The 26,986-nt window shown below is 44.9% G+C and overlaps 1 protein-coding gene and 1 long non-coding RNA gene across 2 annotated transcripts in view; one reads left to right on the plus strand and one right to left on the minus strand.

Moving 5' to 3' along the window:
- Positions 1-2,365: 2,365 nt before the first annotated feature.
- EDN1 (endothelin 1) lies at positions 2,366-6,428 on the minus strand. Its single transcript, XM_066558517.1, has 5 exons — positions 6,236-6,428; positions 5,918-6,059; positions 4,781-4,939; positions 4,403-4,510; positions 2,366-3,649 (listed from the first exon to the last, which is right to left on the minus strand). Exons 1-5 carry the CDS (start codon positions 6,297-6,299, stop codon positions 3,511-3,513), a joined length of 612 nt encoding a protein of 203 aa, XP_066414614.1. The 5' UTR covers positions 6,300-6,428; the 3' UTR covers positions 2,366-3,510.
- Positions 6,429-20,299: 13,871 nt separating this feature from the next.
- LOC136561968 (uncharacterized) overlaps positions 20,300-26,986 on the plus strand; it is a 38,115-nt gene continuing 31,428 nt past the window's right edge. The window contains exon 1 of the long non-coding RNA XR_010784454.1: positions 20,300-20,346. This is a non-coding gene — a long non-coding RNA (uncharacterized lncRNA). The remainder of the gene's footprint in view (positions 20,347-26,986) is intronic.

Consider the following 26,986-nt stretch of genomic DNA (forward strand, 5'->3'; position numbering starts at 1 on the left):
CTTTTCCTTGCTCTCAGTGTGAGATGGAATTTCAGTCATATGTCAGGTGTATTTTGGGCCACACTGGAAAGTGGTGTCCCTCTTCCCTATACACTTCCCTTTATGCCTCTCAAATTTCATCCTGGATTAGAAGAACCTCTCACTTAAAAAGGAGATAGATCATGATCATGAAAGGTTCCCTTTTTCAGGGCACTAAGATTAGTGTTAGTTAGAAGACCAAGAGCTTTGACTCTGCAGCCTTGCCTCTGCAGTCAGCACAATGTTTCCTTTGGCTTCAGGTAGAACATTTTTTTACTCAGTTCGTTTATTATAAGTAAGAATGTACTTTTACACTGCTCTGTGTTCGGTGCCATAAATCCCAGCACATATTATGCCTCTCTTTTCTCACCAGGGGCTGTAGCCTAAGTCACTGAATCTCTCTCTCTCTCAGAGCTTTGAGAAGGAGCAAACCTCTGGGACAGACCCTGGTACTTGTATGTGAGCCAGAGTTAAGATAAAATGCTTCATGTTCCCTGTTGCTTGTTCAGTGAGACAAACAGACTGCTGAACTCTGCTTTTTCAGTCTAGATCATTAATGCAAACCACGGTAAGCTGCAGTTTATGCTCCAATGCCACAAGGCAAATGGGGGGCAGAGTGGCACGCAGAAGCAGCAATGCATCCCCTTCCACCCTTGCAGCACACCAGAAGGTCCCTGAAGCCAGCTGGGCAGCATGAAACAGCTCCTGCCACTCTTCTGAAAGCCTGCAAGCCCCTGCCATCAGGGCAATTTATCCCTTCATGCTCTTTGCATTGAGGCTCAGGCTTTTTCTTTGCATGACCCTGGGAACCAAGCTGAACCCATGGCATGCCAAAAGGCCAGAGTGCCCATCCCTACACAAAGCTGCAGCATGAGCAAGCAGCAGATGCAGCTTACTGGGAAGGAAAGGAGAATGGAAGCCAGCTTTTGACTCCAGGCATGAACAGAGTAAACCTTAGAAGGAACACGTTTATTTTTAGGATGGTCTCCCAAGAATCTCTTAAGCAGATAGCCAGGAATTTGGGCTACTAAAGCCCATCCACAGCATCATTTAGGCCAGCCACATAGAAAATCCAAATAACCAGCCTTAATAACAGCACAGACACTGCTGCAATGCTCCCCCACTCCCAGGATTGATCGTCTCCCCACAATCTTTCCTGGGAGAGAAAACAGGAGCTACTGGGATGGGGATGCTGATGTGCAGCCCCTTCACTATCAGGAGCATCCCACACCAGCTGCTCATCTGCCACTTTGGCTGAGTGAGAGGCAGCATCTCAACTACTTGCTTGTTTATTTTCCCTGCCAAAGGCAACCACTGGTAGGGCAAGAAATGGAAAACCAGGGAGCATTAGTGAGGTCTCTTCATACCTGACAGAGGTCACTGATCCAGGCACATCCCAAGCAGTCAGTGCTGGTGATGCAGAGATCAAAGGATAGCTCTAGGGGCTGCAGCCTGCCCTGCAGAAGCACAGGGGCTCCCAGTTCCTTCCCACTGCCTGGACCAGGCACTCCTGTCAGTACAAGACTGCCAGCAATGTCATTTCCCCACTGAATTACTGCTCTAAAACATAGCAGAGCAGTGCGAACAAAACGTTATTTTAGCCTGTCAATATTATGAATATTGACAAGAAATCCAGAACAATTTCAGAAATTTTCAGTCGTGACTACTGCTGTGTTTGGGTCACACTCCTTGTATTGTACTTCTTTGTTAAGTTCTGTTTTTAAGAAAACCCAAACCACTCAGTTTTATCCTTGGATTAACTCCTGTGCTTTATTTTTTTCCCTACCAAATCAGAGTTTATTAAATCAATTTATTTGCTTTAAACATCTCTCTAGGTATAGCCATTTAAAGTCAATATTTTGAGACATGTAAAAAAGATAATTATTGATCTCAATTTTTCCTGGGCTTGGGCCCCATTGAGATCTCCACCTTTACCTTGCATGGAATGGGCTGAAATTTTTAGTATAGCAGGGTAATAAGTAACATTTCCTAGTTTGATAGAGCCCACAAGTTTTCCAGTGTGCACATTTCCCCTTCTAGTTCATCCATATCCAAATCCTTATTGCCATATTTTAATGCTGTAGTACACCTACATCATACACGTGAGAAGACTGCTCCAGGATAAATTCATTTGACCAATTTAGAATTTGTCATGAAAATTTGATGAGCAGTCTTGCAGCTAGAACAAGTGTCATGTGCTGTCTCACATCTGGCACAAACTTTGCTGTGATCTGGCTTATCTGATAGAAAGGCAATTATGTGCACACACTTCACCTGGGTCAGCTTTGTACATGGGGCAATCTACCTCCATGACCACAGAGCCATAGACTAAGGAAAAACAAGCCAATACAGTAATTAAAAATATTTATTTCTGAAGATATTTACCTTGATAGGCATAAAGCATTTCCCAATTTCATACAGAAATACATAAAACATGCATAGACCAATATGGCCTACTTCAATGTGTATTCAACATGGTAAATATAATGAAGAACTTGTGTGAATATAAATACATGACACAAAAATAAGCACATAAGATTCAACTTGTCTGCAAATTCAACAATGTGAACAAATTCACTGCTATAAACATTCACCCAATATTAGCCTTTTGACTTAATTCAAAACAACCCTTTGTCTCAATGCATTTCCACCAAACAAGGCCCTGAATAAATCTTGCAAGAGGATCTGGTACATCCCCACTTCAGTGCATTTTTGGTAGCATGCAAGACACAACAACCTCTATAATTAGAACTTCAGTTGACCAGATATCCTTGTTATGGGAAACTTAGTAGTGTCCTCGATAACTTTTATTTTATGTTGAAGGGTCCTTTGGTATCCAAAGCCAAAGGACTTTGACTATGCAAACAATCAGAGTGCCTAACCCACATTCAGATAACTCTGGTTGTACAAGTAAACTAGACTTCTGAAAAAAGGCAAAGGGTTGCAGCTGATTAGTAAAGGCAATAACAAGGTGTAAAAATACTCTAGCAGGAGTGCAACAAACAGTATGCGAGGTAGACATGTATATATGCAGTAAGTCCTGATTAAAGTAGAACTGTGGCTTTCATTTTTGCATTTTAATCATAAGGTAGAGTTCTTTGAAGTTTGTACACTCAGATCTTGCTTTCTGTCCTTGTTAAGCACATCTGTGAGGTCTTCCTTGTGAGATGCTTTTATTGTAGACCCCAAAAGCTGCTCAATTGATGGGTAACATTCCAGAAGGAGTATTCAAAGGTTTCTTCAGACAGATGGCTTTTCATGTATGTTACTGCAGCTTTCCCTTCAGCCCTTCTACCCATCCACCTGAATTCCAAAATGACAAAATCCTTTGTCTTTATATCTCCAAATACAGGACTTCCTTAGCACTTTGCTCCGCTGTGCAAACACTGGGACAGAGGGGCCCTTGGCCATCGAGGAATGTTGGGAGTCAAGGCAGTTTTTGCGATGCTTTGTCAGCAAGCGTTGCAGAGAAGGATTCTGGTGATCTCCCCACTAGGATGCTTTCAGGCTCTCCCGGATGCTTTGCCTTTTGCTTGCCCTGTTGTGTTTGAGGTTTCGCCCTTTCTGGAGCTCAGCCTTCAGCTTTGCGATACTGAAGGAGGCTTTGATGCTGTTACCAATGGCTTCCAGCCTGCAAAACCAAGAAATGTACATTTAGCGTTGTGATAATGGAGATGTATGTGTAGAGTGAAAAAACTTAGTTTTTGCTTAAATAAACCTCAGTCTAGATTTCTACCGTGGGATCCTAATAAACTGCCGTTTGCTATACCTCAGAATGAGGATAACTTAAGATACTTGAAATGTTGTATTCATAATTTCAATGCAAACATTAAATTAAAATATTCACTCAAATATAGATGCCCTAGACTTCCTTAAGTAGCCAGTCAGGAGGTCTCCAGTGGTTTTTTATGTTTCTCCTGTGTTGTTTCTTTTAGGTAAACCTGATCCTATTTCCAATGAATAGGTGCATTTTTCAAGTAAGTAAGCAAGCCCTGCTTTCAAAAAAATTATTTAAGGCTTCCAGGGCCCAAGTCTCGTTCAATATCATCAGGTTGCCTGCTCCCATAAGTCCTCTTCTACTTGTGAAAGGAGCACTAAAGAGTCTTCTTTAGTACAGGCAAACTTCTGTATTCCATACTTTTCCATAGGATTATGGCTGAGCACTGAATGCAAGCAGAGGACAGACAGCGGGCTGAGCTCAGCACCCGTATCCTCACAAGCTAAAAACGCAGAGCATGAAGAAAAGCCCTCAGAATATCCTCACTGATTCCTCCATAACTCTCAGGCTGAAACCACCAGCTAAGCCCAGGATGACCCGAAGGCAGGTGAACTGTGCTCTCTATTGCCGCTCCGGGGAACTACAACGGGATGAGAAGAAACTCACCGCTTCATTTTCTTGCTGTCAACAAGCTGTCGGTTCATGCATTTGGGTCCAAAGCAACTGCCAGCTTTGATGCGGTGCTGTGAGGTTTTCTCCACGGTGGACTGAGCCCTGTTAAAAGGGAAAAGGTGCTGCTGTTAAAAAAAGCACCAAGTCTGCAGTCCACAAGGTGAGGCATCTCATCAACCACTTCTCAAGGCATGTAATAAGCAATCTTTCTGGGCCAAGCCATAGTGTGTATCATAGAAGTGAGAGCACTCAGGTAGGAGGCAAGGCTTTGGGGAAGAGCATTCGCTCAGCAAGTGCCAAAATGAGTAAGTGCACCACAATCCATCCCTTTCACATGCATTGCCTTTTAAAGAGTAGCAACAAGAGACGCACCAGAGATCTTTGCCTGCCTGGCAGAAGTTCAGACATTTCTTGTCCTTCTGGTTGGCACATTGGCATCTGCTGCTTGGTTCAGCGAGCATCTCCGGCACCATGTCCTTCAGTGATCTTCTGGGTCGAGCAGGGCCGCCGAGACCATATGGAACAGTCTTCCTATGATCAAAGAGACAACATGAAAGCCATTTAAATAATTCTGTGGCTTCAAAACACTATGGGGTATTTTGGGCAATCTTATCAACGGCATTGATTGCATGAGGAAAGGTTGTGGGATAGGGAATGCCTTGTTAGTCACAGTTTCCATGCAAATGCTTCTGATGATCCTGCAACATATTCATTAGCATGGCTACTGACAAGGATAATGACCTTTTAATTGTGATTTCACAAGGCTGTTGTGCCTCCCTGTGCAATAGAAAGCAATAAAACCTCATCTCTTTGAACTTTGGCTACTGCCAACACTGAGAGAAGCAGTAAAAGTGAAGAACAGATTCTCTCTCAGAGGAAACCCAGCAGCAGAAGAAATGTCAATGTTGCAGTGTTTGCAGCCTTAGGTGAGCCTCCGGCTCACTACTTTTTGGTGAGGAGAGTATAGAAATGGATACTGTGCATAATCCTATTAACACGTGGGATGCATTAATTTGCAGCAAAGAGCAGTGAAAGGCAGCTAGAGCCACCCAAAGTATTCCTTCCAACCTCCTAACTTGTCAGAAAGAAAACCACTCAAATTCAGGCTGGCAAAATCATGCCTTTGGCATTTTGTCTGATTCTGATTCATAGTGTAAAGTATCCTGCAGCCTTTGCTGAGCAGCACCCAAAGGAAATTCTGCTGCTCAGATTTTAGGTAGGCAGGTGTGCTAGGGCTATTAGGAGCTATCTGCCCGATCTGGGTGGCCCAGTCCTGCTTGCCTTCTTCTGGTGAACAGTATCGTTGCTGCTTGTGCCAGAAAAGTAAGAGCAGGAAGGTAAAGCAGTAGGATAAACTGTGCAAACAACTATTCCTTCCTCCCCTTCCCATCTCTGCAGGGGGGTTGTGGCTCTTAATTTTCGCCTTCACACCTCCCTCCCTTTCTTCCTAACCACAGGAGAACCCGGCGCTGGGGAACTGCCGAAACCCCTCCATTCCACTCCACTCACTCGGGGGTGTTGATCCAGATGATGTCGAGGTGGCAGAAGTAGACGCACTCCTCGTCCATCAGCGAGGAGCAGGAGCAGCGCCGGGCGCGGCGGTGCGCGGCGGCGGCGGGGGGCGGCGCGGCGTCCACCTCGGCTCCGGGGGCTGCGGGAGGGAGGGAGCGGCAGAGCTCAGCACCCGCGGCAAGGCAAGGCAAGGCACCCGCGCATCCCCTCCCGCTGCATCCCTCGGCCAGCCCTCCCCGGAGCCCCGCTGCGACCCCGCAGCCTCCCGCGGGGTCGGTCCCGGGCGGAGGGGAGCGGCAGCGGACCGGCACCTACCTGCCGGCAGCAGCCCCGGGCAGAGCACGAAGAGCAGCGAGACGATCATGTGGCAGTAATCCATAGCAGGCGGCGGAGGGCGGATGGAAGAAGTGAGGGGAAACGGGGTAAAAATCAATAAAAGGCGAGGGAAAAGCGGAGAAAGTGTGTCCCGGCGTGAGCACGGAGCGCTGTGGCGGGTGCCCTGCGTGGCGCGGCTCGGTGCGCCCCGGCGCGTCTGGCTGGCGCGGCGGTCCCCGGCGCCCTTTTATAGCGAACCCCCATGGAGCGGGTAAACAGCCCCGGCGCTATTTTATCCCGAGACAATGTTATTCTCCTATTAGTCACCGCGCGGCAACGTGCGGGCCGAGATAAGGCCGGGGCTGGAAAGGAAATCGCCTGCAAACTTCAAGAGCGGGGGGCGGCGGCGGCGGCGGCGGCGGCGGGAGGGGGGCCGGGGGCGCCCCGGGGGCGGGAGGGGCGCGTCGGGAGCCGCCAGGGGGCGCCCTGCCCGCGCCTCGAGCCTGAGGGCGGCTCCGGGATTCGGGGATTTGGGAATTCAGGAATTCAGGGATTCAGGTCTTCAGTGTTTCAGGGATTCAAGGCTCAGGGCTTCAGGGCTGCGGGGCCTCAAGGTTCACCGCTTCAAGGCTTCAGAGCTCGGGGCTCTGGGCTCCACCTGCTGCTCTTGCTACTGCCCTGGGGAGAACCCAGCTGGGGGACACACGGGTTCCTTACGCGGGATGATGGATGCCTGACTGCGCTGGACCCTGCCCTGCTCCTCCCCTCAGACCCTGTCCGGTGGGCTCTGGAGTCTCAGGAGGTTTGGGTTTGGCAGCAGCGGTGAAGCATTGGGGTATTATCTCCCTTTTCTGCCATGGTAGGGCAAGGTGCTAAAACCAGGGTGTTTTAGGTGTGAGCAGGTGTTTAAAGCCAGGTAGGGAGGGAAGGAGGAAGATCTGTGCCTGCTCTTTGCCTATGGCTCTCACCGCTAATTCTAACAACGTCTTTTTTCTGGCATGTTTGTGTTTTCAGCCATCTGTCCAAGAGCAGAGTCAGTGTGGAAGCTGGACCCTTGAGGAGTGGGTGCAGCATTGCCATCACAGATATAGACATGCATGGAATCCACTGAGGTCCCAACTGAGGGAGCCAGCCCCTGTCTATAAACTTAATTAAGTGAACTCAAAGTGCCTGTGATCCGCTGTGGAGCCGTCATGCTGCAAAGCGTGCCAGTTTCACCTATGATAAATAGATAAGACTCTCTTGGTATTTGTGGTATTTCCGTGCACTGTGCTGTAATAATAGAAATGACCTTGGCTATCACAAAGAGCGGGACTGTTAAGTGCAAGTTGCATTGTGGTCTGGCAGGTGAATGGCCAGTTTTTTTAAAGTATCAAATTATACTGTGCCACTGTATCACAGCGGACAGACTGTCTGCAGCCGTGCTGAGTCAGAGTAAAGGTCCATTTAGCTGGTGTCCTCTCTGCCACAATGAATGTTAGCAGATGGCATGAGAAGGAGTACAAGAAAGGAATGCAAGTGGAGACTAATCCTTTCCTTGGTGTAACCTCCCTGCTTCTAACAGGATGAAGTGTGGGGGCTTTCCGAGCAATAATGAACATTTAGACCATTATGCTGAATAAACACCAGTGGCCCCATCCTGAGATGGTCATATCTATTTATCAAAGGTATTCTAAAAACTGTCCTGTAAAATATCTGTGAGTGGAGAAAGCTGGGTTATACAATGGTTTTTGTTCACACCTCTCCAGCGTAGGAGTTTATTTTCCAGAGCAGGGATTATATCGTCTTGTGTATTATGTCTCCTTGTGTATGTAGGGCAGGATTTACCGGAATGCCAAAGTATCTGTACATGTGTGTTTGAATTGCTGCAGTCATGATAAGAATCTGCCAGCAGGGGTCACACAGCTACATAAAAAAAGTAATCACAGCCCTCGGAAGTAATGAACTTTATCGGAGTTCAAAAGTTAGGAAAGAAACTAGGTGACTTTTTTCTTTCTCGGCATTAAAAAAAAATAAATAAGAAATTTTCAAAAAGCACAAAATGTGAAGCAGCTGTGTCGGTTGAAAGATAGCAATCGTTCTGTATTGAGTACAAATATGCGAAGCCTTTCCAGGCCTGTCACTTAAAGACTGGCTTTCATGCCAGTGCTTATTTAAATTTTTTCCTGAGATTCCTTTTCCTAAGATGTGCACTTGGAGCCAAAATGACTCACATTGGTGTAAGATATTTTCAGCCTTGTCAGAATATCTTGTTAGAAAGTATTTTGTTAGCTGACAAAAACAGCATGCATGTTTCCTCTGAGTAACAAGGCACAAACATATCGCAGGCACTTCTGAAGATGGTGTTCTTTTTTACCTTTTTTTTTTAAATAACAAAAACATCTTCAGCAAATTTTCATAAGAATTCATAAATATTATTGTTGTCAGAGGTCCATTTCCTCTGATTCAGCGATTTTTGATAGCTCCACTTTCAGATCTTGAGACTAACCAGAATCAAGCTATTCTGGTTGCTATTCTCGTTGTTGAGTAATGCAAAAACAAACTTTTGTTCCATTTGTTACCAGTGGCCTGCATGGGTCACTTCAGGCCGCTGGAATTGCCGGGCCAGGAGGTGGGTTTCCCCAGGAAAGGGTAATCCTGACCCCTACTTGGACACTGAAAACAAGATCAGCTTTGTGCCATGCAGAAATACTCTTTGGGAATCAAAGAAGGAAAATTTGCTCACTTTAAAGCTGTTTAAAGTCCAACAGTAGGGGTCACAATAGGGGCCTTATAAAATCTGCTGGAGAGGACTAAACTTTGGGTAGCAGTCAGAGTTTGCAGGATGGAAGCACCAAGTCAGGTACTCCACGAGTCATCCCAGTGCACACCAAGGCAGATCACCCCAAGAGCTGGGAAGTTTGCACCGTATTTGCACTGCTGCCCATGGGGACAAGGGTGGAAGCAGGAGCTGAAGCTGGCTGCTCCAGGAGCAGTCCCTTTGTAGCTGGAGCACCTTGGGCAGCCACCCCTGAGACATTGTGTTACGGAGCAAAAACTCAGCTGGCCAGCCAGGCTGTGGTTGTAACGTTCCAGCTGGAAAAGTCCATGGCACTGACTTTTCTAAAGGACATTTTGTTTAGTGTCAGAAATGTGAAATGCCTGCTTATCAGCAAAACAATAAAAGGAGACTGTAGAACTCTGCCTTTCTGTCTAGGGAACAAGGGGAGCAACATGCTGTTTTCTGCTGATTTGAAACACTATTCTCAATTAAATGAAAGTTATATAACTTGTCCCCTTACTTCCCTCACTGCCCCTCTTGCACCTTACTTTCCTCTTAGGGGCTGTCCCATCTGCCCATGCCCCATTTTTATACAAAATGAAAATTTTTTACATAACATGCAAATCAAAGAGCTGACTATGCCATGCAGAGGGGACCTTGACAGGCTTGGGAGGTGGGTCCGTGCAAACCTCAGGAAGTTCAGAAGGGCCAAGTGCAAGATCCTGAACAGGTGTCATGGCAATCCCAATCCCAAATACATGCTGAGAGATGAATGGATTGAGAGCAGCACCGAGGAGAAGGATTTGGGGTTTTTTTCACTTAGAGGGTGGTTTGGCCTTGGAACAGGTTCCCCAGGGAAGTGATCACAGCATCAAGCCTGACAGAGCTCAGGAAGCATTTGGACAATGCTCTCAGGTGTGATTCTTGGGGTGTCCCATGCAAGGGCCAGGAGTTGGACTCAATGATTCTGATGGGAGTCTTCCAGCTCAGCATATTCTGTGATTCTGTGATTCTATGACTGGGGGCATTGGTGGATAAGAAGCTTCATGTGACCTGGCAACATATGCTCCCAGCCCCTAAATTCAGCTGTATTCTGAGCTGCATCAAAAGCAGTGTGCAGCTGGTCAAGAGAGGTGATTCTGCCCCTCTACTCTGCTCTGGTGAGAGCTCTCCTGGAATGCTGCATCCAGCTCTGGGATTCCCAGCACAGCAAGGACATGGACCTGTTGGAGCAAATACAGAGGAGGCTATGAAAATGCTTGGAGGGCTGTAGCGCCTCTCCTATGAAGACAAGCTGAGAGAGTTCTTCAGCCTGGAGAAGAGAAGGTTTCAGGGAGTCCTTAGAACAGCCCTTCAATATCTCAAGGGGGCCAAGAAAGCTGGAGAGAGACTTTTTAAAAAGGCATGTAGTGATAAAACAAGGGGGAATGGCTGTGCACTGAAAAGAGGGTGAGTTTAGAATAGGAAGAAGTTCTTTACTGTGAGGGTGGTAAGGCACTGAAACAGATTACCCAGGGAAGCTGTGGATGCTCAGTTTCTGGAGGTGTTGAAGGCCAAGTTGGATGGGACTTTGAGCAACCTGGTCTAGTGGAAGGGGGCTTGGAATGAATGATCTTAAAGGTCTCTTCCAACCCAAACCATTCTAGGATTCCATGATAATTTGAGCTCTTGGAAATTACCTTATTCTCTCTATCACTACCCAGCCCTATAATGTATTTAATTCTCCTTACAGCTGCGAGAGTCCTTGGGCTGAAGTCTATTTTCTTGCAAACCAAATTTCTTCATTTCTCCCCATGCCCAATTAGTGAGGTTTAGCAAAGGACATGGGTGCCTGTCTCACAATACACTTGTGAACTTATTAAAGTGCTGAGGAGAGGAATGATGACAGCCAGTGATCCAGCAACCTCATGTTACATGTTTGTAACATGTGGCCCAAACAGATTCTGTCTAATATCACCAATGATCATTTTCTTTCCAAAATTCACTCCATATACAAAATTGCCTTTAATCAAGGGAGGAAAGTTGCAGCTATATGACCCTTGATGGAGGAAAGCCTCTATCAGAAAGCTCTTCCAGACCATGCACGTCCTGACACCATGTGGCAGTGACTAGATACCATTTAAAATACAAAAATCAAACTCTGCTTAGAGCTGAAATAGATGAGAAAACCAACTTTACTGAGCAAGGTTCACAGTTTCTCCCAGGGCTAAAATCGTTATTGTCAGAAAAACAAGTAAGATGGTTTGCAGAGATTCAGGTTTCAGAGGATGAAACCTGTTGTGAAACCTTCCTCCCACTTATGCTTTCCACAACAAAGAACTGCAAGCAACAGGAAAATATTTCCCTGGAAGTAAAGTCATCTTTAAAATGAGGGAAACATCAGGTGGGAAAAGGGAAAGGCTTAAATAGCCTGGGAACAAAGAATCCATATAACTTTTAGGTGAGACTTAACAGGAACTTCTCCCTTACATCAGTGTCCATCTCTGCTGTGATATTGTGGGAGAAAGAGTGTCCACTTCCCACTGAAGTGAACCACAGTGGCACTGGAGGCACTTGGCTGTCCCCTGTCCCAGCAAGTTGTAGCAGTTCCTCCTGTTTCCATCTTTTACCCTGCATCTGCTCTTGTGCAGGGGCAGCAAGCAAACAGAATACCAGGAGCAAGGGAAAAGGTTACGCTCCGTGGGTGGAATATGGGCAGGTGACCTAAGCCCTCCCACCCAGGCCTTGTGGAGGTGACAGAGGTGCCTGGTACTGCCGAGGGTGTGTCCTGTGAGGTGCCAGGGTGGCTCAGGTGGGTGATCATTTCTGCTCTGGTAGCTCAGGACCCTGCACACAGAGGCCCCAAAGGAATTCAATCCATTGCCCTTTGTGCTACAAGCAATTTGTACAGTGGTCCTTAAGTTGAATATAATTTTTTAATTGACCCAATTCTCATGTGAGTGTCAGCATTAGTAGAAATTAAAAGGCAAAGGCCTTATTTCTGACCCAGAAAATCTTAGAGAGCTTCTTCTCCAGAATATTCCCTAATCTGTCTTATGCCTGGTCTCTTGCAGACACATCCACCTTCAGCCATGTTAGACACAAAATGCTGGGTTGATCCCACAGGGCTGTGTTGTATTCTCATAGCTATGTTTGGACTCTTGAGTTTGCTTTAGAGAAAAAGAAATACGTCTGTGTGGTCTTCAGCTCCATTCCATCACTCAAGTTCAAAATACAGACAGTATGAACTATGTCTTCTAAAAGTGTGAAAAGATGGTAAAAGGTTACATGTATCAATAATCAGCCTCTTAAGAATGAGTTATGCAAGTAAGAGTTTAACTACATAAAGATTACCATCAATAAATACAAGAGATTAGTGCAAGGACTGCAACAGAAGGCTTTAGCAAAGAAAAGGAAATATTAAACAGAAAATGTTAGTTGTAAAAAACCAGATCTAGTTTTGTATACAACCTCTTCTGTGAATACAGCAGCATATGACAGAACACTTATTTGCAAATAACAGTTAGTGGAAAATGTGCTTTATCAGGTTTGTTTACTTACTTCTTGGCAAGTCTGGCTTGCAAGGAACTCAAACCCCATGCTTCCAATTAGAAAATCTTCTGAAGAAAATTACTAAGAGCAGTTGGTCTACCTGATACCTTGTTCCTATCAATAGGGCATTTCAGAGTTTCATGTTCTTTAATAATAGTCACTTTTCCATAACCTTGTCAAAAAATGAGTGATGCCATCCTGGTGTCCAGAGCTGGGAGTTGAAGCATGGAGGACAGTGCTTTTGCGCCACCAGACAGCAGATATGGTTTCTAAATTAGATTAACATCTTGGTTCACCTGGTGTCTGAATTGCCCTCTGGAGTATGGAAAAGGGCCTAAATTTAGGACAGTGCTGACTGTCCTAAATTTAGGCACCATCTTCTTCTTAATGTCTAGAGATAGCTGGGGATGAATCCAAGTTGGTGACTTGTCCAGGATCCCCTCAGAAATTGATGAGGGAGTGGAGAAATGAGCTGAGTTCCTCGAACCCATGTCCTGTATCCTGCCCACTACATTGTCAGCCTTTCCAGTACGTAGAGGTTTGTTTATCAAAACTGACTTTTTTTTTTCTATTTTGATTTCTCCATCACTTGGATTTTATGTTGCTTTGCTCAGAAAAGGTACTTGTGAGGTCTTCCTGTGGTTTGCTCAGAGGTGCTTCTTTGAATTAATTAATAAAATTGACTTTTGATGCCTAATTTTTCCACCTGTCACATGCCCTGCTCCACCTTTGAATGAGTCTCCAAAGACTCAAATCAGTAGATTTCTGAGAGCTGTCTGGCTCTACTCTTTCCTGAGTGCATAAAAGCCTTGCTGAAATGAAGGTGATTAGAGAAATGCATTGTTCCAAGAATGGTGTTGAACTTTCTTTACAGCACAGTCCTTTGGCCAAGAACATGAAGCCCCTCTATGACTGCTTTGTCCCCTCTGTTTTGAGCCTGGGGTTTGATGAGCGGGCTTGCTGGTTTCTGTCTTTTCTTTCTGAGAGAAATGAGTATGGGCTAGGAAACACCATGGGTTTAGATGTGGCCTAAGCCATGGGTGTGGGTTTGTTTTTCTCCTGTTCCAGGTACTTGCTTTGTTCCCAAACCCCTTGGCACTACACTTCTGTGCATGACTGCCAGGAAAATGGACAGGAAAGTAGTTTTATTACAAGCCAGTGCTTCTAGCACTAAATATCTGCTTGTCCATTTGGGCATATGCTTGTCTTTTCTTTTTGACCAAAATATATTTTGCGTGTAGATGAAGTGTTGATCATCTCTCTCCAGCTGCAGTTCCTAGTCTTCATCTGTCCTTGTTTCTCCCAGGAGAAGGCTGCTTTGTGAGGAAACATTGCACTAAACATTTTCAGCTTGAACAAATTACACCGAAAGCTGACAGATTAGAGAAACTCAAGACTAACTACAGTAATTTAAAAAAAAATTCAGAAACTCTCCTTATTTATAAAGGGACATTAAGAGGGACACTCTCTTCTTTTACATGGGACATGTACACATTAAAATGTCTACATCTGAGGCAAAATATGGACCACACAGGTCCAGGGTTTGTTATGGCAATTACTCATTGGTGACACTGACAAGGAGATTTTGTGACCTGTCAAGGCCAAGAAAACAGGAATAGCAGCTTGAGGATAGACAATGCCCCAGCACTGAGCTAGGGTTACCTTACAGACTCCACCCCTGCCTTTAGCTGCAAGAGCGAGCCTGTTCTGAAGTGAGCATGCCACCTGCGGCATCGGCACTCCCCAGCACAGCACCAAGTGCCTGGGAAACGTGTGGGGATGAGGCACCACCGCAAGTGAAGGGGCTCTAAATGTCTCCAGGCTCCCATGAACAGCTAAAAAACTAAGATGCCTGACAGGGCTGTATGTTGATATTTGACATATATGACAAATAGCATATAGGAATGAGGTCAGCATTTCTGGCTGCTTTCACTAAGTGTCCTTGAGGCATGTCTCTATTAGGAATTTTTCACCAGCCATTTCCATTTTGACTTCTTGTCACAGCCTGAGCTTATGCCTCCGGTGACTCCACTGCAGTCTCTCAGTGCCTGCAGCCAGTCCTCTCTGTTCTTACTGTTTCAAGGAGGTTTACTTGCTATGTCAAAAAAAGTCACTGCAGTTTCCTCAGTTTTCTCTAAGCATTTAGTATTGTAGTTGCAGGCATTCAGCTGAAATGGAGGAAGCTTCTGTAGGAGAGATATCCCCTGGGACTTTACTCTGATGGTGCAGTGCAGTGCAGAGCAAATGCCAGTCTGTGCTCTGACAAAGTTTATGGGTGGTGAAGACTTTTCTGCCATTGCTACCAGCCCTGTATATGCAACATCCTTTGACTAATCCTGTTTCAATTAGCTGAGCTGGAGTTACTCTGTTACCATTGGCATAACTGCATGTGAGCCTTAAAAATTGCTTCCTAGTGTCAATTGACCCCAACAGTTACCATCTTTTCACTGTTTTAAATGAAGTCTTATTATTAAAGACAAACATAGTCCACCTTTCCTAACAGGATTATGATATAAAACTGTAGCATTGTTTTCAATTTTAACAGGAACAATCAGCTTCTTACAATGGGTCTAGGATGAATCTTTTGAAAATAGGAACTGTATATATCACACAATATAGGTCAAAGCATCAGCTGACAGAACAGCTCAGCTTTCTTCAAATTCTTGCAGACGTATTTCCTTTTTAAGTGAAAAGCATCTTTCTGCAAAGCTAAGTTGCTTTCACACCATCTGAGACAGTGAAAGCAGTTTCCTTTTAGTTTTAGGAGGGCAGAATAGTAAGGAGGGTTCAAACCTGACTGCAACGAAGTTTAGCATCGTGTTTTGAACACATTTCAGTGATTAGCTATCCATATAGTTTTATTCCTAGTTTTTAAAAGGGCTTTTAAATCACACTTTTCTCTAGGACAATGAAACTTAGTTGGGAAGATATCCAGGCCAAATGCAAAGAAGAGAAAGACCTCCTTTCTCAAGAATTTTGATCCTGACACCAAGTTTTTTAACTTCGATTCAGCCACTGGTTACCAGAACAGCCTCTTTTCCCAGAAGAAGTGGAGCTGGCAGTAAATTTTGAAAATGTGTTATATTGTACAATGGAAAAGAGAAGTAAAACCCATGCTTCCTTTGATGATTCAAAGAGTTTCCCTCTTTGTATTGGGCCACATGACACAGTTCAAATCTTTGTCTGTTTCTTTGCAGCTTTCTTGTTCCACTGGCAAAGTGGAAATCAAAAGCATCAAGACAAAGTGATCCTCTCAAAACCCACTTATCTTGACAGGAAAATGGTTTAAGATCAGGCAAATAAGGAATCCTCACTTCCCTTTTCTAGAGAAATTACGCCATGTTCATTAGCAGATCTGTGTCTCATTTCCATCCACTTACTGTTGTTATGAAAATAGGAAGAAGCAGGGCACCTGAGGGCACCTACCCTTTGCTGCCATTAGTATTCACAATTTTTCCACTCTTTCATTTAATAGAAATATCTGTTGTGATACTTGAATGAAATAGCATCCTGTTTTCCTTGAAGTTTGCTTGTGATTGTGTAAGATATTCCTTACAATGGGAAGGTGGGATTTCCAATACTGGTAGAAAAGAGAGACTTTTACTGGAAACAATCATCTTTGCATCTCTGAGGAAACCTTACCATGCATTTTCAGTACATAAGGGAGGCTTGCAAGAAAGATGGGGAGAGGCTTTTTATGAAGACCTGTAGTGACAGGAAAAGCACAACAATTACATGCTGCAAGGGTAGAATTAGATTGGAGATAAGGAAGAAATTAATTATGATGAGGGTGGTGAGACATTGGAATGGGTTGCCTGGAGAACTGGTGGATGTCCCAGATCTGGAAGTGACAGGGAAGTTGGAAATGGATGGTCTTAAAGGTCTCTTTAAACCCCAAACATTCTGTGTTTCTTTGTGTTTCTGTCTTCAGCCCAGACCTTGCTTGCTGTGTCCGTGCCACCACTGCTGTGTGTGCTGTACAGAAATAAATGGGTGAAAGCTCAGTTGCAGTAAAGGGCTGGTTCTTGGACCTTGCAAGTGGCTCTGTGGTGTGAGAAATGCTGGGAAATCAGCAATCAGGGCCAGCACTGCCCATCTCCAAAGCTGCAGCCCGGAGGGCAGGGAGCTTGGCCCTGTGGCAGGCTGCAGTGGCAGACCTTCCCAGAAGACTTCGCAGGGTCCGTGGAACTGCAGCTCTGTCTCCTCATCCTCCTCCTGAGGAACACTTACAGCAGGTGAACTGCTGCCTTGAGATAGTGAACCTGCCAGGCATTTCCTTGTATCAAAGTACACTGTAGCCAAATGAGGCACTGATTAGTGCCTGCAATAGAAACTGCTCTGCCAACCCCCCCTTTTTTTTTTTTCCATTTTTCATTTCTTTGGTCTTATCAGCAAGGGCATGGTTTTCTCAAAGGTTATTTGACAGCCCAGAGTCATGGAGCAAACACGTTGGCCCACAGCATGAGAAAGACAGCTAAGCAATGAAGGAATTACAAAGTGCTACATCCTCTCTGCAATGTAACATTAACACTTGAGTCAGTCCCAGAGCACCATAAACCAAAAAAGTGGTATGAAAGACAAAAACATTAGGGAGTCAAGCCCTAGAACTGGGCACAAGGAAGAACACACATTCATGGAGGGCCACCCAAGAGAGACAGCTCCAACAGAAGATCCATGTAGCTGCTGGAACTGCAAGGTCCCTGCTGCAGTGCTCATTGGAGCAGGTAACCTGTGCTCAGAGATGCTGACTGCATGACCACCTCCACTGGCTTTGAGAATGTCTTTAAGCACATGCTCGGGTGTCTGCAGCATCAGGGTCGGATGTGTATCCTTTCCTGGGGTGTCAGTACATGACAAAGTGCAGGTGACAGAAGGATTTCAAACACCTCTTGAGGTATTGCATTCTGGGGAATACTGAGAAAGGAAATGCATGTTTCTGAGCTCACAGGTACATATGGTCACCCTGCTGAGACCACTTACCTCTTCTGGAGTGTGCCCCTCTCATATAAAATCCAAAGCTCAGGAGCTTCATTGAGCAGAGGACATTTCTCCTTTTTTAGGTTTGATCTTAGTCTAACGGGCTTCAGGAAATATTTTTGCTTCTCTCCATTCAGATCTGTCAGAGGTGAGGTTCTCTCACCACAAGGGTTTAATGATGTTTTTTTCATGTCTGAGGATGTTAGAAATATTGAATAGGATGCTGTTCTGTGTCTTAAAAGTGGCCATTGGCATTTCTTAGAAAGTTTCTCCCTGGTCAGGGAGACCAAGTGTAGAAAAATAGCAACTTGGAGGGCCAAATAGATCCAGGGCTTGTCTCCAGTTCCTATTATGGACAGGTACTTCATTATAATAACGACTATCAGTGATGCAATAAACTTCATGTCACATACCCTGTGGCACAAAACAAACAAAACCACCTCTGACTTTGTAGACCTAGCAATTATTTTTCAAGTTCCTACTTGGGAGGGGCCAGTAACAGGTTTATAGAGGAAAAAGATGTTGCAAAAAGAAAAAAAAAGAACACTCTGGAAAGAAGAAAATGAGAGGGTGTTAGGAAGTTAAGACATGTGAATGTTTTCTGAAAGCACTAGTTCACCAGGTTCTGGAGAGGTAATCTGAATGCAAGGAGATAGATGAGCCCAGGTGGTTCAGTGCAGGGAATCAATACCACAACTCAGTATCAAGTTCCCAAAAGAAGTGACTTTGGAGGAAAAAGAGAAATAGATTTTCCCTGAGTAGTGACAAAATCCTAGTCTGTTCTGGCCTGAGAGGCTGCTTAGCTATTCAAGACTGAAAAGCTGTGTTGCTGTGGATGACCACAACAAGCAATTACTGAAATCTGCTTGTGTTTAATAGCTAAAAATCGAGGCTGAGACTTTCACCAAAAAAAGGGCCTAAAACAAGTTGCTGGTAAACTGAGCACATCTTGCATGGATTATGGAGATACCCCAGTTAAACTGTCCCACTGGATTCTTTTTGCTCTGGGCTGGATTTCCCCTCCCCTAACTTTTGCCCACAGCTTTCTCTCCCTGAGGGCTTCCAGGCTTGCATTTATTGTTCAAACTAATCAACTTGTTTTGATAAAATAAAGAACAGGAAAATGGGAATGCTGGCGCTCTTAACTGTAGTGATAGGCGTCATACTGCCTTGTTATCGCTGCGGAAAAGAGCCGGGGCTGGCCGCCCTCACCTCTCCAGCCTTGCGCAGCCCCAGTGCCTCTAGGTGGTGCCTGGATCTGCCGCCTGGCGCCAGGAGCCGGGAGCAGCAGCCTCGGGCTGGGCTTTGCTCAGCCGGAGATGCCACCAGTCCCATCCCACATCAGTGCCCTCCTGGTGCGGCAGAGGCAGCAAAGCAGGTCCCTCTCTCTGAGAGAGGGAGACTCAGCTAGAGGTGGAGGGATCCCTGCACAGCAAATAGGAATGTCTGCAGTTCATCCAGACCTCATACATAGGCTTCATCCAGACCTGACTGAGACATGCTCTCTCAAAGCTGCATCTCAAAGAAAACCACAAGTTGTTTCGCTTTGAGGATGCTGAAGAGCCCTGTCTTCTAGAGAATTTGTGTCTGTAAGGAAATGTAACCAGGTCTATACCCTTCAGACTGAAGTGTTCGAAGAGAAAAGTGAAGTGCTCATGGGTCATCAGCAGGAGCAGGTGCCTATTTCTTTTCTGCTCTGCAGCCTATTTTGCTAACCTGAGCAGTGTGAAAAGTGTGGTGTGTTTGGCAGGAACAACTATAAGAGACACCTGTGGAGCAAAGGAGGCCATGGAGGGTATAGAGCTGTCTCCTACCCTTGACTATGAGGGCATTATGAAGGGCAATATTGTGTGAGGGCAGTACTAAGGATTGGAATTGAAAAGCCCCACTGAATTTGTAAGGTGTGGTTCTTGATGCTTCTCTTTATATCTTTGAGGTGAAGGACATTCACCAGGGAGGTTCACAGCTTTGGGGTGGTCACACAACTCTTCAAAATGCACTATGCAGCTAGGAAGCAGAACAAATTCTTAATTGGGCAAACAGGAGCTGCCTTGGAAGTCTTGCTATTTTCTTCAAAGATGCGCCATCCTTTTGAGTGGAGCGACAGTGCTTCTATTTAGTATAGGGACAAAGAATTCACCCTTGGGCTTCCTGCTTGTCCCTACAGGTTTCCATTTGCTTGCATGTAAGGAGTGAGCAAAGCTGGGACAAAGGATGAGGTGGTGTCACAGAGTGATGGGCATCCACAGGTGAAGGGCCATCCCACGTGCTCAGCCAGAAGCAGGACATGCCTAGCTGGAGGAGGGGGTACATCTTTGACATGCACTGCTCTCCCGAGCAGGCTGAGGGATTAGCCCCTGGATTTGTTTTTCAGATGATCCCATACTAACAGCTTTGGGTGGATTTGGTCTGGCTTCTCCACACTGAGTCCTTTGACCTTTTAATCCTCCTGAAATAACCTATTCCTTCCCTGCCGCTGTCAACTCCCAACCCCACCAGATTTCCTTTTGTTGTTTTTCTCCTTGGACATGTTTTAGGAGCTTGTTGCAGCTTTCCTAGTGGGCTGGGTAATTAGCTGGTGGCAGCTCTGGCTCCTTCCTCCCACTGGACTGTACCTGTGGCTGTGCTTATTTAAGAGTGCTGCTGGACAAGGATGTTAGATTTCCAGGTTTTTCTGGGCTAAACCTGAAGGCTGACTTTTATGATAAATAAAAAAGCATATCTCTGATTTCTTTTCCCTTATTTTAACCTCTTTGTCCCTCATTCCAATTGGCAGGCCCAAAGGGTTATGCAGTTCTAAAAGAGGAAGAAAACAAGCCTGTGGAAAAGAAAATTACAGCTGGTAAGTGAGGCCAGATATAGTTGTGGTGTGGATGGGAAAGGGAGGAAAAGAAGAAAGCTGGAGAGAGCTCTGGGAGGAGAGGGCTGCAGAGCTGGTCACATAGCTGAGGTGAAATGTTTTAAGGACCTGGAATGTGGGGGAGGTGCAGAACCACCTAAAGCCACTGCACACATGGTCACTAAAAGCTGTGTGAGAATGTCTTTTACAGGCCCAGATTCAGCTCACATTGTTTTGAGGCTTTGAAAGAAGCAACCCAGCTAATGGCATCTCCATAGGGAGGTTCAGTCAGCTTTAGCCAGAGGAGGGGTGCTTGGGGTGTTTTTTCCCTCAGATGGATAAGACACTCCGTCTCCAGCCTTGTCCTGCTGTCTCCTTGTCTTCCTCTGCCATCAGTGGCTGAAATAAGAGGATCACAAGTGGCTCTTTAAAAGCATTTCACACTGGTGCAGGAGAGGAATAATTAGTCCATAGTTACTCTTCTGGGCTTAGGTCTTTAGGCAGACAGGTCAATACACTTCTTCTGCTGTTCATCTTCAAACTGGTGTGTAGAGGAAATGCAGGAACTGCTGAGAAAATTGTGCAGTGCCCTGCAAGGCTTATCAGTATCTGAGACCCGTGGGAATTTACATTGCCTTTATATATACCCTTGAGATTTTCTCTCAAGAAAGATGCTTAAGCATGTTGGAATTGGAAAAGTCCTTTACCCTCATCACTCACGATTGCCTTGTACAAAACTGAGTGAGCCCATGGTAGGCTGGCTACTAGGTGGCAAAATATGCAGGTGTTTCCTTGGCTCTGGACAAGAAAAGGCAGCATTTTGAGGACTCAGCTTTCTCCCCTTCTCTTGCAGGGAGAGTTTTTTGGAGAGGGAATGCACAGAAGGGAAATTGGAAAGCTGAGGACAGCAGCTGCTGTCAGTGTCTGATGCTGAAGAGCTGAATGCAGAGGAGGAGGGCAGCAATGCCTGATCCAACCCAATCCAGGGACAGTCACCCGAGGGATCAGAGAGGAGCAGAGCTATCTTAGTAGCTCATCCCACACCTCTGCACAAGGACAGCACTGCCAGACTTGAAAATAGGTGTGGATATTTCCCCACACAGCCCAGCAAGTTTGTTCACTTTCCTTCTACAAATAAAACTCTGTCAGGGTCACAGTTTCTGAACAGTTTACACTAACTTTCCATGTGAGCAAAGCAAGTAACTAGTTCTCACACTCCTTTGCACACCTGTGAAGGATGATGGCATAGATCTATAGGCATTATACTGCAGACCTGCTGTAAGACCAAGGTTTTGGGCTTAATCAGGTGTGATTCAAAGGGAAATAAATTCCATCTGAATGTACAAGATAAAGGAAGCAACCTTTTCTCATCTGTCATGTTTCATGTTTAATTGAAAAACAAAACAAAGCACGACATGGAAAAATCTTTACAAAAATGTCCTAAGACAGGATGGTTTTTGCTTTTTCCAGGCAGTAGCATAAATAGTCTGATTCTTAAGGGGCATCTGTGTATGGAAAAAAACCAGAAACTTTACAGCCTCTGTGCCAAATGCTGTTAAAGTAAGCATGGTAAATATAACCCTAAGCAATGATTGTATTAAAAAAAAAAACAAAACAACAAATACAAACCACTGAAATTTTTGCAAGTCTTTAAAGTCAAAACCCAAGAATGGCTGAGCTGCCGCAAGGGTCTTCAGTGGGATCCTGGAGAGTTTTTGTCAACCAATGGTTGGAAAACCAAAAAAATAGACAAGATTTTGAGTCTATTCCTTCTCCTAGGATTGTCTCACCTAGCTCACCCTCCTCCAGAGCCCAGGTGCTACACTGCATCCCCTTCAAATCCCTTGTGCATTCTGCATGCTTTGCTATGGGAAGGATGTCATCCTGCCAAAATTCCTTTCCACATGCATGGACACCTGTGCTATGTCAGGCCAAAAGCCACCAACATCAGTCCAAGGCAGATTCCTAGGAAGGAGTGGGAGAATGGAGAAGGAAATAACGTGAGTCACCCCCATGAGTCACAGAAGACGTCCTGAGCCAGGGGTGGTGCTTTTGAATGTAGTAGCTCTCCATGGATTCCTATTCCACTGAGTTACCTAGTTTTCAGAAAACAGATGAGCCTTATTGTTCACAGCATCTCACAGCCAGTTCCTATGGCTCACTTGTATTTCCTGTGAAGAAGATACATCCTTTATTTCATTGTCATTCTGCTTTATGATCATTAGTTCCTGTCATGGAGGATCCTTACATCCCTCCCTCCAAACCACGCAAGGTTTTGCAGATTCCTGTCGTCACCCTGCACTCCTTCCTGCCGTACTGGGACTGGTTTCCCATTCTCCTGTGCTGGTGTAAGTCAGAAATAGCACAGTGAAGTCTGCAGAGGCTGTACAGGAAGACAGTATGTGTGTGTGGTTTTCTTAATGCAAGCTCTGGTGTACCCTTGCAATTTGGCCCTAAGTCTAACACAAGAGATTTCCTTATGTGACGTCTAAAGCTGTTTGGTGCCTTTAGTAACAGAGCAATAAACCAGGGATCTTTTCTCTCATGTCCAGAGGGGAAAGAAAACAGGGACTTGAATGCTAAATTCAGTTTTCAGCTTTGTCAAGATATTGTTTCTGGTTTGAAAGTTTTCTGAGCTTTGGTTTTAGAAGCGTTCAAATTTATATCCCATAAGTCCATGCTCACCCAGAAATTCAGTGAATTCAGGGGAAACAACTGGTCTCTGAACAGCTCTTGGTTTGGTTTTGAGTGCTTCAGAGGATCTTATTAAAATAATAAATTTCCATAGGAACTGCTACTGCAGCGTTTTGGTTTTTTTTCTTCCCCAAGAGGAAAGTTATGCAAGGGCCTGGATGATATCAGCACATCTGGACAGCTCAGAGGCTGGGGGGGTTTAGTGGAAAGAGGAGGTAGATGATAAACAGCAAAGAAACTCACAGTTTTCTCAGCCTGGGGCAAGTGGTGGGATCCTGGAGAGAGAACTATAAACTCTGCCAGCACCAGGAGGGCCCTGCAAGGCTCTTTGCTCTCCAAAAGGGCGCTGTGTTTGGCAGCCACCACAGACAGCAAACAGCTGCTGATTGCTGCAGTGGGAAGTGCAAGGCCAAGCAAATTCGTTCACGATTCCAGCACTAAACACTCACCAATAGCTACAGTTTGTATTTTTACTCTCGGGGATCTCTGCAGGGAAGTTTTGTTCTCCCTCTTGCCTAAGTAAGAAATATTGCACAACAGGCAGGATGCTGGATGCCTTGGAGCAAGTTCAGCTCAGTCCTGCCGATAGGAAAACCATGGGATGTGCATGCAGGTGGAGGGGAGCCTGCAGCAGCTCTTGCACCTCACAGCTACCACAGTTAGATCCTTTCAGTGCCCTCAGATGCAAGCCAGGGCAGCAGCTACTTGCATTTTAGCTTAGACACTTGCAGCTCATAACCACAACTCCCATATCAGGTTCACAAGCCTTCAGGACACGACTGATGCTACAGGGAGGGCCCCTCTGGCCTGTTGCTAAAAACAGACCTGCTCATTCAAGAGAAAGTGTTGCACAGTTTAAAAAAATTGGTTTCATTTAAGTTTCTGCACATATCTTCACGATATAACTGTTTTTCAACAGAGCCACCTCTTAAAAACATAATTAGAGGTCAAATATTAATGGACAATCCATGTCTTCAAATGTAATTAGAAGCACTGATGCAAAACTGCCTCTGTCCAGAAAGTTCCTGTGCTTGGCTAAACTTTCAGGGGCTGGTCATTACTCTCAGGAGTAGAGTTGTTTAAATCACGTTGATTCATAATCCTCAGCAAGAGAAAAATCAATGCTGGAGTGCTTTGCTTGTGTAACAACACGTTTTAGTGAGGCTGGAGTGTCTCTTCAATGAGATAATATCAGGCAGTTAAAATATTTAGAGAGAGCCTCCTGAATTCATTATTAATCAATTTTTATCCTTTTAATATTCTTGATTGCAAAGGAGTTCCTGTATAACATATGGGTCTTTTTCTCTGGCAGTTCACCTCTTTTTTGTTCCTTGGTGCTCTCCCAGAGCAGGCTGGTGGTGGGAATTACAGCAGGAACAGGCTCTTGATGAACTCTGCATAAACTGAGCCACATAAACTCAACATTAAAGGATCTAAACAGATAGAGAGAAGAAGAGAGCAGAAGGAAATGCCTAGTAGCCCTTGCAATGACAAAAATAAGAACTTGCTATCAGTCTTTGTCAGATGTCCTGGCCTGAGTGAATGGGAGCTGGCTTCTCCCATGCCTGTGGACATGCCTGTTACAGCTTCTCTGTGGTTTTCCGGACAGCTTTCCAGGAAATAAAGTGATTTGACAGGATTTGGTTAAACAAACAATTTCATTTACTACCTTGCAAGACATGAAGAGTTTGTACCGAGTGATGATAAATCATGGTCTCTCTTCAAAAGGTTAACCACATGGGCTATGGCAGCATGTGTTAGGTCTCCTCAGTCTGGACTGTCTCTGGAAAAGCAAAGGTTTGGGGGTTTTTGCCTTTTCCCAGCAGGATAACCTGTACCTGTAGGTTGCACCCACACTCTACAGCTGTGCCTACCCCAGGTCATTTTTCCAGTGCAGTGGCATCATTCACCAGCCACATCTTCTTGCAAACTCTATCCTTCACAAATCCACCAGGAAAAGGACATAAATAGGCCTGACCTCCTGTTCTACTTTTCATAGGCCACTGTAACTGTACTCTGCCTCAGCCCAATGAACTAACCAGGGCTTAGGAGGCTTATTCTGCTCAGTTTTTTTTGGACAAATTGAGTAGATGCTGAAAATTAGTACCTGATGTATGCATGGCTTGCATGTGCAGTATTTGACTATGTCTTAGTTTCCTTATTTATAGATCATTAAATGCAAAAATAGATTAAAGCATTTGTATGCCAGAAAATATGTTTTGGATGGGCTGATAAGCATCTTTTCATATGCTATTTTAATAGCAGTAAATATGTAGCCATATGCAAAAACCAAGGGTTCCAATGGAAAATGTTTCAACAACAGATGCTGAACACTACTAAAGCAGGTTTCATGCTCAAAATCATAATTAAAATTATTTAAAGTTCCTAATATACTGATAATACCATTATTCTTCTCTGAGACTTCTAGATATTTTAGTGTCACTTGAACTGCAAAAGTATCTGTTTATTTGATAATTTGTTGTATTTTCTTCTCTTCTCCCAGCTGCCCCTTTTTACACCCAGCCATATCCTCCCTCTCCTTGACCTGGGCTATCATCCTGTAGCTTTGCATTTGCTGCACAGAAACCCCCCTTGCCCTGAGCTCTCAGTGTGGCTGAGAATCCTACCAAAGGCTCTGCTTCTCCTCAGGAGGAGAGCTGTCACAGAGACATGCATCCATCAGTGTGCTGTCATAAGCAATGGTGTTAGATAAAGTGTCCAGCTGGAAGGGGAGGAATGCTGCTTTTCCCATCATAAAATGCCACCCACTCCAGGGGCTAAATTGTGTCTAAGGCCCATTTGTGCTGATGTTTTCTATCATAGCAGTGCTCTCACAGGATGCAGGTGGAGGAAGCATTTTGAGGCTTGGGGCTGTCCTACACTCACAGGCAATTCTCAGAAAAGAACCCAAACCTGGGAAATTATACACGTGCTCCTCAAAACATGATGTTTGATCCAGGATCAGTTCTTTGCGCAGGGAGCAGTGTTCTTCTCTGCAGTTATCTCTAAGTGAAAGTTGTTACTCATGCAAAGCTGTCATTTCCTCGGTCAGTTTAATGCAGCAGAAGCGATGACAACTCATGCAAGCAGTCTTCCTGGCACAGAGAATTTTTTCTGAGTAAGAAATAGAGATGCATCATTTTGGGGCTCTGACCTTTGGAAACTGCTCATGTACTCCATTCTTAATGAGCAGGCTAGGGAGGTTTTCCTCACCTCTATCTTAACATAAAGAAAGTGTTTAAAACAGCCTTTTTGTTCTCAGCGAGACATAAAGAAGCATATTTTCAAATTTGTGCCCATGTTAGATTATTTATATCATTCCAATTGGTCTCCCCATGGAATTTGTTAACATGTTGTTGGCTATTTTCATCCTCCACATGAAAATGAATCTACTGGGTATCGCAGTGCTCAGATATTATGAGATTTTTTGATGAAAGACTTAAATTGCATCTGAGAAATACGAATTAGAGGGTCTAATGTCCCCCCAGAGGTTTAATTTAATACACAAAAGGAGCTGATCACTCCCTGCTGAGGTCATTACATGGGAATATTTTTTCTAGCGAACAGAGTAATTGGGACCAGTGGAGATTGTTTCCCCTGCCCCTCTCAAGAAAAAAGGATGGGTCAATTTTGGCTGCCTTCAAAGGTTCATAAGTTTTGTGAATGATCATGCCTGAGATGAATTTTGTTGTTGTTGTTGTTTCTATAAGGAACAAAGAACTCATGAGAACCCGTATTCATGCACAGGTATTTCTTGACATGGTGGCCTCTCCTTTCCCCAGTACAACATGGCACTGCAGGAAACCTCTGAGATCCAGGGCCCCAGAAACCTAGGTACCCAAACCTGAGTGCCAACGCCACCTCCTTACACTATGAAACACTTTGGAACGCAAAAACCCTCACAACATGTCATGGGACAATGAGAAGGAGGGTGCCCCTCCCAGAGGTT

This window comes from Molothrus aeneus, chromosome 1 (genome assembly GCF_037042795.1).
Source record: "Molothrus aeneus isolate 106 chromosome 1, BPBGC_Maene_1.0, whole genome shotgun sequence".
Taxonomy (NCBI): Eukaryota; Metazoa; Chordata; class Aves; order Passeriformes; family Icteridae; genus Molothrus; species Molothrus aeneus.